At 35.3% G+C, this 18,534-nt stretch overlaps 1 protein-coding gene across 7 annotated transcripts in view; it reads left to right on the forward strand.

The window, feature by feature from the left end:
• Positions 1-18,534, forward strand: part of unc-104 (kinesin family member unc-104) — a 62,892-nt gene that overhangs the window by 41,454 nt on the left and 2,904 nt on the right. The window contains exons 3-34 of one of the 7 annotated variants that reach the window (XM_090160299.1): positions 6,803-6,885; positions 6,950-7,029; positions 7,099-7,264; positions 7,339-7,629; positions 7,688-7,831; positions 8,073-8,151; positions 8,219-8,434; positions 8,658-8,681; positions 9,158-9,323; positions 9,393-9,474; positions 9,748-9,919; positions 9,987-10,127; positions 10,203-10,347; positions 10,436-10,635; positions 11,388-11,539; positions 11,600-11,772; positions 14,219-14,356; positions 14,423-14,541; positions 14,619-14,813; positions 14,872-15,055; positions 15,119-15,337; positions 15,398-15,490; positions 15,692-15,808; positions 15,881-16,032; positions 16,120-16,340; positions 16,402-16,484; positions 16,555-16,670; positions 16,786-17,249; positions 17,328-17,419; positions 17,505-17,751; positions 17,841-17,969; positions 18,150-18,268. In XM_090160299.1, the coding sequence (XP_090016425.1) occupies positions 6,803-6,885; positions 6,950-7,029; positions 7,099-7,264; positions 7,339-7,629; positions 7,688-7,831; positions 8,073-8,151; positions 8,219-8,434; positions 8,658-8,681; positions 9,158-9,323; positions 9,393-9,474; positions 9,748-9,919; positions 9,987-10,127; positions 10,203-10,347; positions 10,436-10,635; positions 11,388-11,539; positions 11,600-11,772; positions 14,219-14,356; positions 14,423-14,541; positions 14,619-14,813; positions 14,872-15,055; positions 15,119-15,337; positions 15,398-15,490; positions 15,692-15,808; positions 15,881-16,032; positions 16,120-16,340; positions 16,402-16,484; positions 16,555-16,670; positions 16,786-17,249; positions 17,328-17,419; positions 17,505-17,751; positions 17,841-17,969; positions 18,150-18,268 (5,002 nt within the window). Of the gene's footprint in view, positions 1-6,802; positions 6,886-6,949; positions 7,030-7,098; positions 7,265-7,338; positions 7,630-7,687; positions 7,832-8,072; positions 8,152-8,218; positions 8,435-8,657; positions 8,682-9,157; positions 9,324-9,392; positions 9,475-9,747; positions 9,920-9,986; positions 10,128-10,202; positions 10,348-10,435; positions 10,636-11,387; positions 11,540-11,599; positions 11,773-14,218; positions 14,357-14,422; positions 14,542-14,618; positions 14,814-14,871; positions 15,056-15,118; positions 15,338-15,397; positions 15,491-15,691; positions 15,809-15,880; positions 16,033-16,119; positions 16,341-16,401; positions 16,485-16,554; positions 16,680-16,785; positions 17,250-17,327; positions 17,420-17,504; positions 17,752-17,840; positions 17,970-18,149; positions 18,269-18,534 lie in introns of all 7 variants that reach the window. The other 6 variants (XM_090160302.1, XM_090160300.1, XM_090160304.1 and 3 more) reach the window with 6 other exon arrangements.

An 18,534-nucleotide genomic window follows, 5' to 3' on the forward strand; every position in this document is an offset into this window, starting at 1 on the left:
AACCAACGGGAGGGGTACTTTTATGTTCCTCCATTGGGATCAAAATGTAGCTTAATTATTTTGTTATGATTTCAACGCTAGCGACATCTGTTGGAATAAGAGCTACTTCACGTCGAGCCGACACTCGCTTTAAGTTTCAGTAGACACGTTCCATTTTTCCTGGCCACGATGAGAACTTATCTCGTAAGTCGTAATAGATAATATAATTCAATTCTGATTTCGGTAAATTAATTTCCAAAATTTCTAGTTGTCTAAAATGTTATATTTTTAAAGTGTTGAGCGGGCAGTTCGTCAACCTCCAATTAGGAGTAAGAGTGGCGTGCCTTTTTAGCTTAAAATCCAGGCCAATTTGGAAAACGCTGTTGGTGTTCGTCGCGTAAACGAGGCCTCCAGTGGTAACCTACTTACTTGACTGACACTAATTGGAGTTTCTTACCCAATTGAAGCAACTGTAAAGACATTATTAGGTTTTATCAAGAATGCATTTATTTCTAAAATCTCCCCGTCCATAGGCTTTCGTCTATTATCTATATAAACAGCCTAAGAACGCGTCTTTTTAGTAAAATTTATAGTTTTGGTTCTACAATTGGGCTATGTGGGGCTACAGCCTTAGGGCGTGATTTTTTAGTAAATGTCCCCGTCTGTAGGCTTTAATCTATTATCTATATAAACAGCCTAAGAACGTGTCTTTTTAGTAAAATTTATAGTTTTGGTTCTACAATTGAGCTATGTACGTGGGGCTACAGCCCTAGGGCGTGATTTTTTAGTAAATGTCCCCGTCCGTAGGCACTCGTCTATTATCTATATCAACAGCCTAAGCTTGGAGGAGATAAGTATTCTGGAGTGGAAAATCCCATAGCGGTAATAAGAACGTCCTTTCCCGCCTATTGCTGTTAGAATTACCCAGACTACCCCGGTTAAACCGGTTTTTGGTCGGACGTCAGCTTTATCTGCCATCATTCTGGCTTGATGACGTCCGACCAAAAAGAGCATGATGGGAATTTTACAAAGCCGCAGGTGGCGCCCGACTTTTCCACTCCAGAATACTTCTCTCCTCCAAGGCCTAAGAACGCGTCTTTTTAGTAAAATGTCTAGTTTTTTTTTACAATTGGGCTAGGCAGGGCTAAAGCGATTGTAAATGTATAAAGGCGGTCCGGAATGGGAAGAGCCCCGAATATAAACTCAAACTTTATTACTTTTAAAATGAGCCATTCAAATGGCTATAGATTTAATAGTAATAATTGAGAAACACAGTCACAAAGTTTTAAAATGTCGAGGTTGATGAATTTACACCACGTCCCTCCTCCCGTCCGTAGATGTTCTTGGCAGCCTACATTTGTTCTTGCTCTTATTGTTATTGTCAGAGTACCTATTTATTTGGGGAAAAATAAACATTTCAATCGATTTTATTTGGCTATTAATGTTATAAAATTAAAATCTAGGTTAGTATTTTGCTACCAGCAATATTTTTATATAGAAATAGAAATTAACAAGAATTAATTTCTTTGGTGTCTTTTCGCAATGCTGGTTTGATGTTCTAATTTGACTTTTCTGGGTTGATACGAACGCCACTATAGAAATGGCCTCGAAAATAGATCCATTAATTAGGAACAATTTTGGGTTATTTTACTACGCAAAAGTATAATTTGTGCCGACTTATTGAGCAACTTGAGTTGGCTTAAATCGGGATGTTTTTTAACCCTAAGACTTGGTCAGAACTAGTTCAAGCTCGTTTCAAAACTTACAAAACTGTCTTAACTGCATTTTAGGCCAACAGAGGGCACCAATAGTCCGAATAATTTTTTATTATCTAAAACCTGCGAAAATTATTTTTAATTATTTTTTTTCTTTATTGGGAATTTATTCCGAGTTGAATTTTTGTAAAACAATTATTACGCATTTATTCCCTTTCAATTTAGTATGAATAAAAAACATTATTGATCAAACCTCTAAATGGTTTCCTTGTAAGCCTATTTTGAATAAAATGTGGCTTTCCTCTAAATATTTCTCAGTAAGCAATTTTTCAATGTGTAAGAAGTTAGTTTTTTGTAAACAAAATACTACGTATTTCTTCCCTACCAACGATAACGCTTATCGTAGCGCTATCTAGTATGAATAAAAACATTGAGAGGAAAGCCGTAAGAGGTACGATTACAATGTTTCTCAATAAGTATTTTTTCAATAGTGTTAGAAGTTAGCTTTTTTGTAAACAATATACTACGTAATTATTAAATTTCAAAGAGAACGCTTATCGTGGTGCCATCTAGTATGAATAAAAACATTAAAATCGAACCTCTAATGACTTCCCTCTAAATGTTCGTTTCCTTGTAAGCATTTTTTTAATAGAAGGTGGCTTTTAGCGAGTATATCCGCCAAGTGAAAGATATATCGGTAGAGCCAAAACACCTTAGGTAAACTTCCCCATCAAGGCAAATTTCCCGGGTCATTCATTCACCGGTTTTATAAGATTTGCCTTTATTGGCTTCGCGGTTAAGCCTCGCTAAGAAATCAATTTTCGTCTCCGCCGCTGTGCACCTCTGTTCCGCGGCAAAGTCAATCTTTAACCAACGTATTAAGCCGCCGAAGGCTACTTTATTCCACCTCTGGCCGATAATGTTTGTTTATCGGTGCTATCATTTCCGCACACGTATAAAACAGGCCTGGTCCGATTGCTTCCCTCGACAGCCAATCTTCCTATTTTTTCTACTTCATCTTATGTCTTTCATTTCATATATTTTTTTCGTATAGTTCAACATATTTTTCGTATAGTTCAAAATATTTTTCGTATAGTTCAACATATTTTTCGTTTAGTTCAACATATTTTTCGTATAGTTCAACATATTTTTCGTATAGTTCAACATATTTTTCGTATAGTTCAACATATTTTTCGTATAGTTCAACATATTTTCGTATAGTTCAACATATTTTCGTATAGTTCAACATATTTTTCATATAGTTTAACGTATTTTTCTATATAACGGTTTTTTTCTATAGTTTAACTTTTTTTCTTTAGTTAAACCTTCATTCCTATAATTGTAGCTATTTTTCTTTAACTATTTCTCTTAATTGTACGTATTTTCTTTTACATGTTTTCCTTTAATTGTACCTATTTCCTTTTAAATGTACCTATTTTCCTTTAATTTTACCTATTTCCCTATATAGTTGAACCTATTTCCCTATATAGTTGAACCTATTTCCCTATATAGTTGAACCTATTTCCCTGTATAGTTGAAAATATTTCCCTGTATAGTTGAACCTATTTCCCTGTATAGTTGAACCTATTTCCCTGTATAGTTGAACCTATTTCCCTGTATAGTTGAACCTATTTCCCTGTATAGTTGAACCTATTTCCGTATTTAGAGTTATAAATATTTCCCTATATAGAGTTATACCTATTTCCCTATATAGAGTTATACCTATTTCCCTATATAAAGTTATACCTATTTCCCTATATAAAGTTATACCTATTTCCCTATATAAAGTTATACCTATTTCCCTATATAGAGTTATACCTATTTCCCTATATAGAGTTATACCTATTTCCCTATATAGATGTGTACCTATTTCATTTACCTGTTTTTGTTGGATTTAACTTATTTTCCTACCGCTTGAAGAAGATCTTTTAATTGCTACCAGTTGATCAAACTGAAGTCGACGCACTGGTCAAAAACGTAGACGACTGCAGTACGTTGGAATTATAGATCGGATTTGCCCGTCGTGTGTTAGAAGTGTTTTTATTTTTGCCGCAGCGGCTCAGCCCAGGCACCGAAGTGTCTGTGCCTAGTGACGTCCCCTCTCTTTTCTAATGCGTCTATTCGGATTTTGCCAATCAATAAAACGGCTATTCCTCGATTTCTTCGCTCCTTTTCGTAGTTGGCAGTAAATCTAACTCTGCTTACAAGGAGACTACCCGAGGTGGTTATCACCGATTTTGTTGAAACTCGGGGGTTAAGTAGACATGGTAGTATGAAATTTTCCAAAGGGAAAAGTTGCAATGGGCTTTAGTTTTCCTATGGCAACCGAAAAGGTTTTGACCTCTCCATTTAAAAAAGCATGGGATTTTCTCGGTTACCCAAATTTTGTTAAAATTTAATCAAAATTGATCAATTTTACCCAAAATAGGTCAAATTTATCTTTTTGGGTAAGTTTTGAAAATATAATTTTTTTAAGTAAGTAAGTACCCTATGAAACCGAGAAAATCCCATGCTTTTTTAAATTGAGATTTTTTTTGTTTTGAGAGAGATCAAAAACATTTTCGGTTGCCATGGGAAAATTTTCCCTTTGGCAATTTGCATACGTAACCCCCGAGTTTCAACAAAATCGGTGATAACCACCTCGTTTAGTCTCCTTGTTAGAGTGGATCAAATTGGATTTCAAAATCATACTCCAAAATTGCCCGGAACCAAATGTGACTTTGAACTAAATTACAATACAAAGGACTTCTGCCGTGGAAAATGGCTTTTTACGGATTTATTTCAAATTTAAATATTTTGTTAAGCTTGCTCAAAGGATCAAAATTGTCCATTGCAAATTTTCCCTAGCTCCTATAGTTTGTCTACTATCGGTGGTCAAAGTTGGACAAAATTTCGTATAGTCTTTTTGTTAAAAACCATTAACTATTGGTTCGCTTTGTAGTCTCGTGCGCCGCGGGTTCAGGTACACTACTTAAAAAAATTGTTAGTTATTGATTTTTATCTGTGTGGCCGTGAAGTTAGTTTTATTCCTATCAGTGGGTTTCCGAAATGGTTTCCTTTTATCACACATATTCAGATTAATTTAGTATTTCGTCCTTATTATATTTTCTTTATTAAACCATTTCTTATGGAAAATATTGTAAAAAATTCCACGTACGAAAATTCATCGAATGATAAGTTAAAATGAATGAAAAATAGGTAACGTAGTTTGAATTTTAAATATGGCAAAGTTAATAATATGACAGTCAAACTTATTGGAGGGGCATTTAGAAATATAAGTCGCTAAATTGTATCTTGTAATTGTGAAAAAAAATTAACTTGAACTTGAACTCGAACTCATATAGCAAGGCATCCTAATAATAAAAACCACTTATCATAAACATGTGAACCTCCTGTTTCTTAAATAGGTTGCGGTATTGATAAGAGGCTAAGTTTGGGCTTAATTTACAAAATATATTAACAAAAAAGATTAAGTAACCAGCCTATCTTTAGTTTTACTAAAGTGATATTTAAATATTTTATAAATCCCATTTTACAATATGTATTGTTCTTTTGAAAAATTTGAGGGAACCTACGAGAGTGTTATGTAAGTAGTATTGGGTTACGAATACTTATCTAAGAAATATATGATATTCTTCTGGTTTCATTTTATTTTTTTCCGATATAATGTATTGACCATAGGGCGATTTAAAATTTAAAATATTGTAGTTGAAAATTAACTAAAAGACGAAACTTGTGGTGAATATCAATCTTCAAACCCTCTCCTCAGAAACACGCCATAAAACTAGCTAACCCCTGTGGCGCGCTTCTCCCAGCACACCGGAGTTCCGCGTGTGGAACACTTTTACAGGCATTTGTAGGTCAAAAATAGAAAACAGTATAAAATCGAATTACTTGAGTACAAAATATGAATTATTTTATTTCCTAAACCGAATAGAGTCTACCCCTCCCTCTCTGTCCACTAAGATTTTGACCAGTCCCCTTTTGGCGTTAAATTCCAAGAAGCAGAAAATTGGTGGTACTATTAACTTGCGAGATTGAAAACGAACAACAGAAATCGTTCAGACTATTTTGTCCACTTCTTTTTTAATCTTGGCCGTCTCGATACCTTTATATAGCAGGGCGTCAAATATAAAATTTTCGTATTAGTAGCCCAATACAGAGATGGAGAGATAATCTCCTTTTTTTTCTCTCCTATACACGCACAAGAGGAGCCAGTAAAGACGATATCTAGTCTATTGATTTTCTCTATAAATTGTAAAGCTAACATTGCCGAGTACAGAGTAGACCGAACTCCGCGATCGGTTTCCAAATAGAAGAACACCAGCAAACTTTACCCTCGCCCTGTCTTTGTGGCGAATAACGCGTTGTAGCCGGACTCGCGAGTAGTGGAAAGTTTTTCTTTCTACGTCCAGTCACGCACGTCTTTTGCCAATCACTTCCGCTTAGCCTGTTCATATGAAAGAACAGAATAAGAAGAAAAAGCAGAATTTTTATCGGTGAATCGCCGACGCGGGCTAAATATAAGAGTTGTTAAATTTATGACTCACTCCCTTTTAGTGAACCGATAAAAATTGGGCTTCTCCGTCGTTTTACATCACCTTTCTTCATTCATCTTTCTCTTTCCTACCCTGGTTTTTTATGCTTTTTAAAATTGAAAAGGTTTTAATATGCTCTCTGGGTGATAGAATGTGGCTATTTTACGGAGATATAAAGTTAAATTTAAAATTCTCTCAACGTCTGCAAAGAAGAAAGTTAAGTTTATGGCAAAGTTATGCCAGTATTTTTCTTTTAATTTGTTTGTTCAGTCCTTTGTTGGGTATGGGAGCGTTGAAAAGAGGCTTCTTATTTGAAAATAAACTTTAAGGGTGGAGCGGTGTATATGACGTTCTTCTACATCTTTTTGAATTGTGTTAAGATTATAATATACTCAAAAGTTGTGTGTCTTTGAAAAAGCATCCTATTCCAGTCTAAAGAAAGAATATTTGATCTGAATTGCAACTGGTTTTAAAAACTCTTTAGTGACTTTACCCCTACATTAATTGACCTGACTAGAGCTAGTAGACAAACACATTTACAGTGCTCATTAATTTTCAATTTCTTTACAGCTATTGTAAATCCAAAAGCCCCACCAGGCAGTAAGGAATCTATTAAAAGTTTCACCTTCGACTACTCATATTGGTCTCATGATGTTGGTTTTTATAGTAATCTATTTAGTTTTAATTAATGTATTTATAAATGGTATGGTTCTTTAGCCCACAGACCCTTCATTTGCCACTCAACGTCATGTTCACCAAGACATTGGTGAAGAAATGCTTCAGCACGCTTTTGATGGGTATTTACTACAATTGATCTTTGAGTGTTTAAACATATTATCTTAATAATGGATTCGTACTACGTAAAGGTATAACGTATGCATATTTGCATATGGCCAAACTGGCGCTGGTAAAAGTTTCACCATGATGGGGAAGCAAGAAGAAGGACAAGAAGGGATTATACCACATATTTGCAAAGATCTGTTTAAAAAGATCAAAGATGATCCAAATGAAGATATGCTTTACTCAGTTGAAGTATGCTAAATTCAAAACCCTTCCCTTATTGAGGTTATTATACTAAAGATGTTTAATGTTTTTCTTCAATATAGGTGAGCTACATGGAAATCTACTGCGAAAGAGTCAGAGATCTGTTAAATCCCAAGACAAAAAACCACTTACGTGTGCGAGAGCATCCTTTATTAGGTCCCTATGTAGAGGACCTATCCAAATTAGCAGTTACGTCTTATAAAGACATCAACCATCTCATGGACGAAGGGAATAAAGCCAGAACAGTAGCGGCCACAAACATGAATGAAACTAGTAGCCGATCTCATGCAGTGTTCACAATTATATTTACTCAAAGAAAGCACGACAAAGATACTGATTTAGCCACTGAAAAGGTAAAATCTTCTTTTTTGTTGGTGTTTTGTGTGATTTCATGTTGGTAAACTTTCGCAGGTCAGCAAAATTAGTTTGGTAGATTTAGCTGGTAGCGAACGAGCAGATTCCACTGGGGCACAGGGGATGAGGTTGAAAGAAGGTGCAAATATTAACAAGTCATTAACAACATTGGGTAAAGTCATCTCGGCGTTAGCGGAAGTTGTGAGTTTTTTTTTAAATATTTTGTTTGAATGTTTCGTTCCTTGTTTGTTTCTTCCTTTTCTAAAATTCATCCTTTATAACTCCTTGCTATGCCTCCTCTGTTAAAATTTTTGGGGAAAAATTTTGTGATTATGTTATAGGCTGTGAGTATTTTACGTAGAGTAGAAATGCGTATTATTTATTCATACGCACACCAAAATTGACTTTTTACTTAGTTATTTTTCAATAACCTTTAAAATAGGCTACTAAAAAGAAAAGAAAAGGTGATTTCATACCGTATCGAGATTCTGTACTAACATGGCTACTCAGGGAAAATTTAGGTATAAATAATGACACGTTTTTGAGTTTATAAAATGAATTGATTTCATAAACTGAATATTTGTTAAGGTGGAAATTCCAAAACCGCCATGATAGCAGCTATTAGCCCAGCTGATATTAACTATGACGAAACATTAAGCACATTGAGGTACGCTGATCGTGCGAAACAGATCATGTGCAAAGCAGTGGTCAATGAAGATGCCAATGGCAGGCTGATCAGAGAGCTCAAGGATGAGATATCGCGACTCCGAGCTTTATTAAAATCCGAAGGAATTGACATAAGCGGTACGTTTACAATTGGTTCATCTATTTGGCTTTGTTTTTACTAGATTGTTAAAGCATATTCTTAAATATTTGGCCAATGAAAAGTGAACTATAAGCTAGGATAAGCTTCTACTTTTAACTATAATGACATTAAGTTTTAGGTGTAGTTTCTGACTTAATCTATATTTTTGCACCTTTTCTTTTTCGGCTGTGTGTGTGTTCCGCCCTGGATTTCTGGCCTTAGAGGCAGAAAACCGTGACAATCCTAGTAAGTTACTAAACCTCAAAAGTAGAGAAATCATAAACGCCCATCCTGCCATTGTCATGTGGCTTTCGCGTGCCTCTGTAAACATCCATCTCCATGTATTCAATATTTTACCATCTTAAAAAGAAAATTCATTAAACAATGAATAGAGTAAAGTAATTTCTTTGGCATTTGATAAAATTGGTAAAACCAAAACATCATACAACTAGAGCTACTCTGCTCTCGTCTCTCATCCTTCGGCAGTTGGAATTTTCTGTCAAATTGCTACGTGGTGTTCTGAAGATTCGTATCTAACTGTTGCAATTTCTATTTTATCCATTCGTGCGGTTGCGCTTTTTTTCCTTTATTGTTGTTTGTGATGAGTGCAGAAAATTCCAGGCCACCTCATTTCATCGTAAAGCGAGGCATTTCAACGTATTCAAATTTATGAAACTCGTTTTTCTATAACTGTATGTTTCGTTTTTATTCGATTATTTTAGAAGAGAACTCTGAGGGAGATGTAATCAATCGTAAAAAGAATCAACTCGTTTCACCAGCTGGTGAAAATGCCATTGAACAGCTACAAGAATCTGAGAAACTCATTGCAGAACTCAATGAGACGTGGGAAGAAAAACTTAAGAAAACAGAAGCAATTAGATTACAGAGGTGCGTTCAGACTTATTTTTTGATGTTGTGTGGTAAGTGAAGATTTCAATTTCAATTAATCTAATTTAGAGAGGCTGTGTTAGCAGAAATGGGTGTAGCACTGAAAGAGGATGGTGATACTGTAGGTGTTTTTTCGCCCAAAAAAGTCAAAGTAATTGAATTTCTCTTAGCAGTCTATAAATGTTCTTATAAGTATGACAATTGGTATATTTTACTTGCAAAATCTATATTGATAACTTTTCATGACACACTATATAGTGGGCTTCTTTGTAATTTTTATCATGTAACCTTTACATATTTTTATATTTTTGATGGCATTACTCTATCAGTAAAATATTCCTTAAAAAGACATACTTATGGAAATATAATATTGACTTATAGTTATAACCCTTTCTTAATTGACTAAATATTATTTCGGGTATAGACTCCTCATCTTGTGAATCTCAATGAAGACCCACTCATGTCAGAGTGTCTAATTTATTATATAAAAGATGGTTTAACCAGAGTGGGAAGGCCAGACGCCAATGTTCCCCAAGATATAAAACTAAGTGGAACTCAAATTCTGAATGAACACTGCTGTTTTAATAATCATGACGGTAATAGAATACATTTATTAAAAATTTGGGGTGTACTATTTTAATGTCTATTTATTTGTCTATTTAGGCTCAGTCACAATAACGCCTTGCAAAGGTTCACTCGTTTTTGTAAATGGAAAAGAAATAATCGAAATGACGGAAATACAAACAGGGTCGCGAGTAATTTTAGGAAAATACCATGTTTTTAGATTCCAACATCCAGAACAAGGTAATTTTAGATGATCTTCTTCCCACTTCTAAACCAATACCTGTTTATAATATTCGTTTGTGACAATTACAAAAGCGCGCGAATATCGAGAGAGAAAGAGTCCTACTGAATCATCAGGTAAGAACAAAGATGAAACCGGCGAACCAGTCGATTGGACTTACGCCCAAATGGAGCTTTTGGAGAAGCAAGGAATCGATTTGAAAGTTGATATGGAAAAAAAGTAAGGTTTTTACTTTTGTTTTTCTATCTACTCATTGTTGTTCTTATCAGAAATAAAACAATGGTCTATTATGCTTGCGTTTTCAAAGATTGGTTGCTCTTGAAGAGCAATATAAGAAAGAAAAGGAAGAAGCTGATCAGCTTTTTGCAGAAGAAAGGAAAAATTATGAGGCTAAGATTGAGAGTCTGCAGAAACAAGTGGAAGAACATTCGATGATTTCCAGCATGTATAGTAGCTGTACCGTAGATGATATTCCATTGCATATGGTGGAGGAAGAACCCATCATTGGTAAGTTCAAGAACCTAATTAGGTTAATGAGAATGCATGAGTCCTACCAGTTTAATAATAATAATAATAATAATAATAATCAGCTAGGCTAATACCCAAGGCACCACTTTAGGCCTAAGTCATCAAGCGACTTTTGAAGCCTTCAATTCAGGTGGCCGGGTTACAATGCGTAGGAGGGTGGTGGCAAGCCCTGCATGCCACGCGAGCCAACAGCTCCATACACTAACTATTATTGTTAACATCAACAAGTTTTTATGGAAGGGGAAACCAAAGAGCTTGGGGGAAAACCCCTTAAACCAGTGGGGAAAGAACTTTCAAACTCATCGCAGAAGGAGTTATTCCGAGTTTTCGCCTATTGCCACAAGTTGGGATCGAACCCGGCTCCTCTTGCTGCGAGGCGAAAGTGCTAACCACTCCGCCACAACACAGAAGCTAGCTAAAATTAAAACAGTAACACTGTTTCTTTGGGGGTGGGGGATGTATTACCGTAACGGTTTCAGAGGTATCAAATTCTCACTTTCTGTGCCCATTCTAACAGTGGTAATGTGGACAGCAACACCATGGCAATAGTTTTTTGTCCAAAAAATATTTTGGTGTGAAACTAAGATTTTTTTTTGCCATATTAATATAATAACATAAATATGGTATCAGCGTTTTTTAACTTGAAAATTGGTATAGAAACGGGTTAAATTATGATATTGTCTAACACTAAAATTTTATCTATTAGACCGCTAACTTATAAAAAATTTCAGAAATAGTCTGGACTGAGCGTGAATATCAACTAGCGGCTTGGGCCTTCTTGAAATGGAAATACCACCAATTTACTTCTCTCAGAGATGACTTATGGGGAAATGCAATTTTCCTTAAAGAAGCAAACGCAATTAGCGTTGAGCTTAAAAAAAAAGTAATCGTTGTAAAAATTTCTAAATTTAACTTTTTTAACTCATCTATGAAATTTTTTTAGGTGCAATTTCAATTTATGCTATTAACGGACACACTATATTCTCCCTTGGCTTCTGATATGCTTCCTCCGGAAGATTTAGACGAAGATAGGCCATATTCAAGAACAATTGTTGCCGTCGAAGTTCAAGACACTAAGAATGGAGCCACTCATTATTGGACACTTAGTAAACTTCGGTGAGTCCTTAGTTATTCTTTTATCCAAACCGGCATGATAAATTTCACCCTTTTTTATATAGTTTTTGGCATGTCACTCGCAAATTGTTTTTCAGCATACATTTAACTTCCTTCGCCCATTCCACCTAAATTGTAGACAAAGTATTTTTTATCCTAGTGGAAAACTGCTTTCCTTTTACCTTTCTGTTTTTAATGTTCGGTTATTTTATCCTACCTCTACCACTTCACCCTGTGTTAATTTCTAATTGATGATTTTAATTTCTACTATACACTCAACCAGCAGAAAGGCCCTCAAAATCTTTAAAAAAAAAACTAGGATATAGGATAATTTTCTTTCTTTTTAGTAAACTGTTTTGGGCTTTACACCATAAGTTTATAATTAATGTTTCACATAAGTGTGTTAGTTCAGTATGTTCTGCATATTAAATTTTTACTGAGAGTAATTTCTAGAATATCCACACATTTTTGTTGAACTTCAAACTAACATTGTAAGTCATTGATCTTAGTAAGAGCTGAAAAGCGTAGGACAGGCAAATTGTAATTTATCTTTAAAGGGAGTTTTGAACCAAATAACAAAAATTGTCTCTTAAAACAGGTTACAACTTGTTTTTAATGCAACTAGCTCCAATCACCCCTAGCTTTTGTTCAACATGGTGGCCAAAAATTTAAATTCATTGATTCACCATAAATATTTTTTTTTTTTTTCAATTTCTCACTAGGGGTGCTTATTGGTAGTTATTTCATCTAACTAACACACTTACTGAACATAACTATAAACTTATACTCAAGTTCCAGATGGTAAAAATTGGAAAATGGAAAAAAAATTGCCAATCTCCTGACTTTGTCTACAATTAAGGCTTTATAAGTGTCCAATTATTGGGAATGCCTGAATTAGCCAGTAACCCATGTTGCCTGAGCTAACGAGGCGCTGTATTGTAGACACCGTCTGGAACTTATGCGTAGCATTTACAATGAAGATTTGTCCTCGCCCGGAACCCCCGAGTTCCAAGATGACTTACTGCAGTGCCTCTCGGTTTGCACAAACAAGCGCCTTTCTGCTGGCTTCAACATCGGCAGTTTGATCCCTGACAAGGCCAGGTTGGTCTTTCAATCGAAAAAAAGGGATGTCCGTGATAACCTGTCTGCTGAACAGTTTAGTTGTCTTTTTCTGTGACCATCTAGCATGTCATGTTCAACCACGAGATGCATAGAGATACACCTTTATATATCAGCCTTTCAGTCCAATTAATTTTAGGTGTATTTAGGCCTCAAAATGCATCCATCAAAATATACTTTATCTCTATCTATCTATCGCTCTCTCTCTCTCTCTTATACTCTTATCATAAGTAACATAATTACATAAGTATGGCTCAAAATAATTAAGGTTAATGACAGTTTGTCGCAGAGAAAACTCCCAACTCTCGTTGACTATTTGGATATCTATAAATACCATCTAAAACACTTGAAGGCCTCAATTTTGGTAATAACTACCTCCAGAATTTTCATAATAATAAAAGTGTTATTAAATATTTTAATTTTCAATAAGTCTGTCTGCTATCAAAAAATTGAAATTTCTCAGACATCTTATATGTTACTTATGATCTTATTATAATTTTGGATAGGATTTCCATGTTTTCCATCTTGAAATTTGTTTGATTTCTTGCATTTTGCACCTATAGTATTATACAGTAATTTTATTTAACAATATTTTGCATAATAAAATAACTTAATTGTAACATTATAGTTGTTATTTTGGTAGTTTCAATAGTAATATATTAGTAATTGAAGTGGTTAACGTTATCAGAAGTTTATAATATGTCTCTTATGAGAGAAGTATCAAATTAAAAAATATTCAAGAGTGGAACGCTCATAAAGAACTTGTGCACAAGCTTCATTACAAGGAGGTACGTTGTACAAACAAACAACAAACAAGCAAATTAAATTAATGGAACAGAATAATACACACCCTTTACTTCTAAATAACATGTACCTTCACCCCATACTAATTACTTATATATAGTGACTTTCGTAAACTACTACTAAATTACACTGTGCAATTTTTACACTTCACATCATCTGGCAATAAATTTTGTGCCATGATGTGAATTTAAAACTACCTCGAGACTCCATAGGTATATGTTTCATTGTAATAGCATAAATGGATACTTATTTCATGAGAGATATTTTATAAACCTGTGACCTGATTTATCGTTCTGTTATGTATAATCAACTTTTAAGTCACTGATACTTGTTGTTTAATGAATACCTGGGCTAGTAAGAAATAACTTGATGGTTTTGCTTATTTACCACAGTACTAAAAATTGCGGAATGATTGTATAACAGCATGAAACTTATATTTATAAAACATATTTCTGGATCAACCACTTCCAAATCCTTGATCCATTTGTGAAACTAACAGCCAAATTTATTTTTATTATTTAAATAGGCAAAGACTGGAGTTAATGAGGGAAATGTACCATAATGAAGCTGAAATATCTCCCACATCTCCTGATTACAATGTTGAGAGTATTACAGGTGGAGATCCATTTTACGACAGATTCCCTTGGTTCCGATTAATAGGAAGGTAAATTAAGAATAAAAATTCTTTAACACTCTCATACGTAAATCTGATGAATTTGTACATTCCCAGAGCCTTTGTCTATCTGAGCAATCTTCTTTATCCTGTGCCGTTGGTTCAGAAAGTTGCCATTGTTAATGAAAAGGGTGATGTGAAAGGGTATCTCCGTGTTGCTGTTCAAGCTGTGATGGGTAAGAGTACCAAACTACCAATCCATTTCATCTTTTTCACATATTGTTACTCATAATTTAAATACATACATTTGCAGAAGATGAAGAAACATCAGAGTGCAGTAGCGGTGTGAGACAATCAGCCCGAATTAGTTTTAGTGATGAACTCTTCCAAAAAAGAAAGAATAATTCAAAAAAAGAAATGTTGGAATTGTCTGATAAAGAATTTAGCTCTTCTGAGGAAAGAATTGTTGAAGGGGAAGGACAGACGCTAGACATGGTCAAAGGCGAAGGTATACAAATATAAAGCCACATTTTAATGTAATCCCTAAAATAATTTTAATCTCCAAGACGAATTAACGGATCATACTTTGAACGAAGATGATTCTTGCCCTTTCCACGAAAACTGTGAAGACCCCGAAAATGAGAAACTTCCAGAACATTTACAAATTGGTAAAGAGTTCACCTTCAGAGTGACTGTTCTGCAGGCGATTGGCATTTCTAGAGAATATGCGGATATATTTTGCCAATTCAAGTAAGTTTATCTTAAGTTCAATTGAATTTACTAAAATAATAATGGTTTTCATCCATGGTATAGCTTTTTACATCGTCATGATGAAGCGTTTTCAACAGAACCCTTAAAAAACACTGGAAAGGGTCCGCCACCTGGATTTTTCCACGTCCAAAATGTTACAGTGACTGTCACCCGTTCATTTTTAGAGTACTTAAAAAGTCAACCTATTGTGTTTGAAGTATTCGGGCACTACCAACAACACCCTCTTCACCGTGACTCTCGAGACTCAACCCAACAGCAATTGTGAGTATCCTCTTAATAGTATTCAATCCTTCTTTACCAAATAATTAATTTTTTCTGTAGCGTTCGACAACCTCCAAGACGCATGTTCCCGCAGTCAATACCTATCTCTCAGCCTGTTCGATCACCAAAGTTTGGCGTTCTACAGTCACCAAGGTATTATTTGAGTTATTTTTGTTGATTAGATACTATTCTGTCTTTTTCGTACTACTTTTGTCTTCCAAGCTAACATTCATTTTATTCAACCATTCTGAGAGCATTAAATCAACAGCTATTTATTTGTTCATGGCACTTTTGTAGTTGATTTTTAGTGTAGTTCAGTTTTCGTTACATGTTGTCGTTTTATTTGCTTCGAAGCTCTGCCATATCAATTGATGAATCATTACTGGTACCTTCCTGTAGCACCACTCACATTCATGCCAAGTATGACATTCTTGTTTGGGTTGAAATTTGTGAATTGGCTCCCAATGGAGAGTACGTATTTATTTTTTTTCTGTTCTCCAAAAATGATTACAGGCAGTTTAATGTAGTTGACATTCATTTTAGATATATCCCCACTGTTGTGGACCACAACGATGACAGTGCTTATCGGGGCACATTTTTGTTACATCAGGGTATTCAGAGAAGAATCAGACTAACAATTGTCCATGAAACTGGCCAAGATGTTTTGTGGAAAGAAATTAGAGAACTTGTAGTAGGTAAGCATACGAATAATCAAAATGATATTTTCGAAACAAAGCCTTTCTTATTTGGCCTGTGGAATCCAATGATTTTTCTAACCAAAGGCCGAATCAGAACAACTCCAGAAAGTGATGAGGTTGATACGGATTCATCTGTGTTATCATTGGGACTTTTTCCTGGAGAATATCTAGAAATGTCTGGTGACGACAGGAGTTTCTACAGATTTGAGGCTGCCTGGGATAGTTCTCTCCACAACTCTTTACTTTTGAACAGAGTCACACCGGGAGGTGAAAGAGTCTATATGACTATATCAGCCTATTTAGAAGTACGTAATATTTATATTCATTTAAAACTGTATAATGTTAATGTCATGTGACAATATCCAGCTTGAGAACTGTGCCCAACCTGCCATTGTTACCAAAGATTTGTGTCTCATCATTTATGGACGAGACGCAAGAACAGCACCAAGGTACCATACTTACATTAAATTACATTTCTTAAGTTGAGAGGATTTACTTATATTTTCCGTTATTTTGTAGACTGACACCAAACGCCCGTTCGCTCAAACACCTATTTAGTGGAGCATACAAAAATTCAGATGCCAACCACGTCAGTGGAGTGTACGAACTTCTTCTGAAGAGAGCAGCTGACTCTGGTAGTCCTGGTTAGTGATTCTTTGTAGAGTAGTTGAAAAAGAATACCAATATTGTTTTAAAACTATAAGCCGTTTGTTGCTTTGCCTCTCTTTCTTTTTCATTTCTTTTTCATAGGCGTTCAAAGACGACAGCGACGCGTTTTGGACACATCGTCAACTTATGTTCGAGGCGAAGAAAACCTTCACGGATGGCGTCCAAGAGGAGATTCTCTGATATTCGATCACCAGTGGGAGCTCGAGAAGCTGACCCGTTTGGAAGAGGTTGAAAAAGTCCGACATTTGCTACTTTTGAGGGAAAAACTAGGAATAGACCGTGGTTTAGGGTACCATCAAGATATCAGCAAATCGGAAAAGGAGGCGTGTAATTTAGTTGCTAAGGCCACTGGAGAAGGCAGCCGACCTCCGTCTGTCACGTTGCAGTCTCCTTCGTCACCTCCCTCAGGGAACCGTACTATTAGCGAGTCAGTGTACGATCCATGGGAAATGACAGAGAGAGAGCAAGAGTTGGCCTCCAAATGTGTAGATTTAATACTTAGTCACATTCCTTCGAAACCTCCCCCAACTGGGACCATTAAAAAGGTTAGTATTGTCCTTTGAAGATATTATTCAATGTTAGATATGAGAAACATCATGTCTTTTGTTGACTTGATTTGGCAGCAAGATTCAGTTACCACACCGACCGAAGATGGAGATATCATATCTTCGGCTTCTTCCAGCATGCATTCCAGTATTGCCTCAAACTCTTCTGAGTAAGTTTTATTTTATAAGGTGTCCATTTATTTAAAAATATGAGTTTATAAAATGTAAATGAGGAATTGTTTTTATCATTTTCAGTGTAATTTCACCCGATAGGCCTAAATCTTTAATGATCGAAGGTCATTCCCAACCAGCCGAAGCTCAACTCATTGCTTCCCTTCAAATGATGAAATCTGGACAGCAACAAGGAAATTCCCCTCCCTGCAGCGGGAAACCTCTGTATGTAGCTGACGTAGAAGAAATCAGAGTCAGTCCCGTTGTCTCTAGGAAGGGATATCTTAACTGCCTCGATGACAAAACCAATGGCTGGACTAAACGATGGGTCGTAAGTAATCATTTTAACACGCTAACAAATTTAATTTATGTTATGGTAGATATGGCCGTTATATTCAATTTTGGTAATTTTTAACCTAGGTTGTTCGTCGTCCATATGTTTTTATATTCAAGAATGAGAAAGACCCAGTTGAAAGGCAGCTCATCAATTTAACCACAGCCCACGTAGAGTATAGCGAAGACCAGCAAGCTATGCTTAAGGTAGGTTTGGTACGTTCTCATATATTATAGTGTTTCTTATGTCTCTGACTGTTTCGTCACATCATCTTATGTTTTTGAAAAATATTCACTTTTCATTCTTAACTTTGAGCTATAATTTTATACAATCAACTTTTCATTTGTCATTGTAAGTAATTTTGTGTCTTAAATGGCAACACTTGTTTGTGGCAGGTTCCTAATACATTCTCGGTGGTAACAAAGCATCGTGGATTTTTGCTACAGACACTCGGTGATAAGGAAGTTCATGATTGGCTCTACGCAATTAACCCTTTGCTAGCTGGACAGATAAGGTGAGATCATAGTCTCTTCTTTTAATACAATAGCTTTTGAATGTCTTCCCCTACCTCAGCTTTGGCATAGCTGAGAATGTGTTATTAAAGCCCAGTAGTATGAGATAAGACCGTAATGGACAAGTTTTAGGGTAGACCATTAAGTCTCTACTGAATAGAGATGTCACATCTGCTTTTAAGCTACAGAGAAAATACGTTTAATCGAGCATTAAATCATTGCTTTAATTAATAATTAAATTTTTACGTTAATGTTAATGTTAATTTGC

This window comes from Leiobunum rupestre, chromosome 10, assembly GCF_980474605.1.
Source record: "Leiobunum rupestre chromosome 10, qqLeiRupe1.1.hap1, whole genome shotgun sequence".
Lineage (NCBI taxonomy): Eukaryota > Metazoa > Arthropoda > Arachnida > Opiliones > Sclerosomatidae > Leiobunum > Leiobunum rupestre.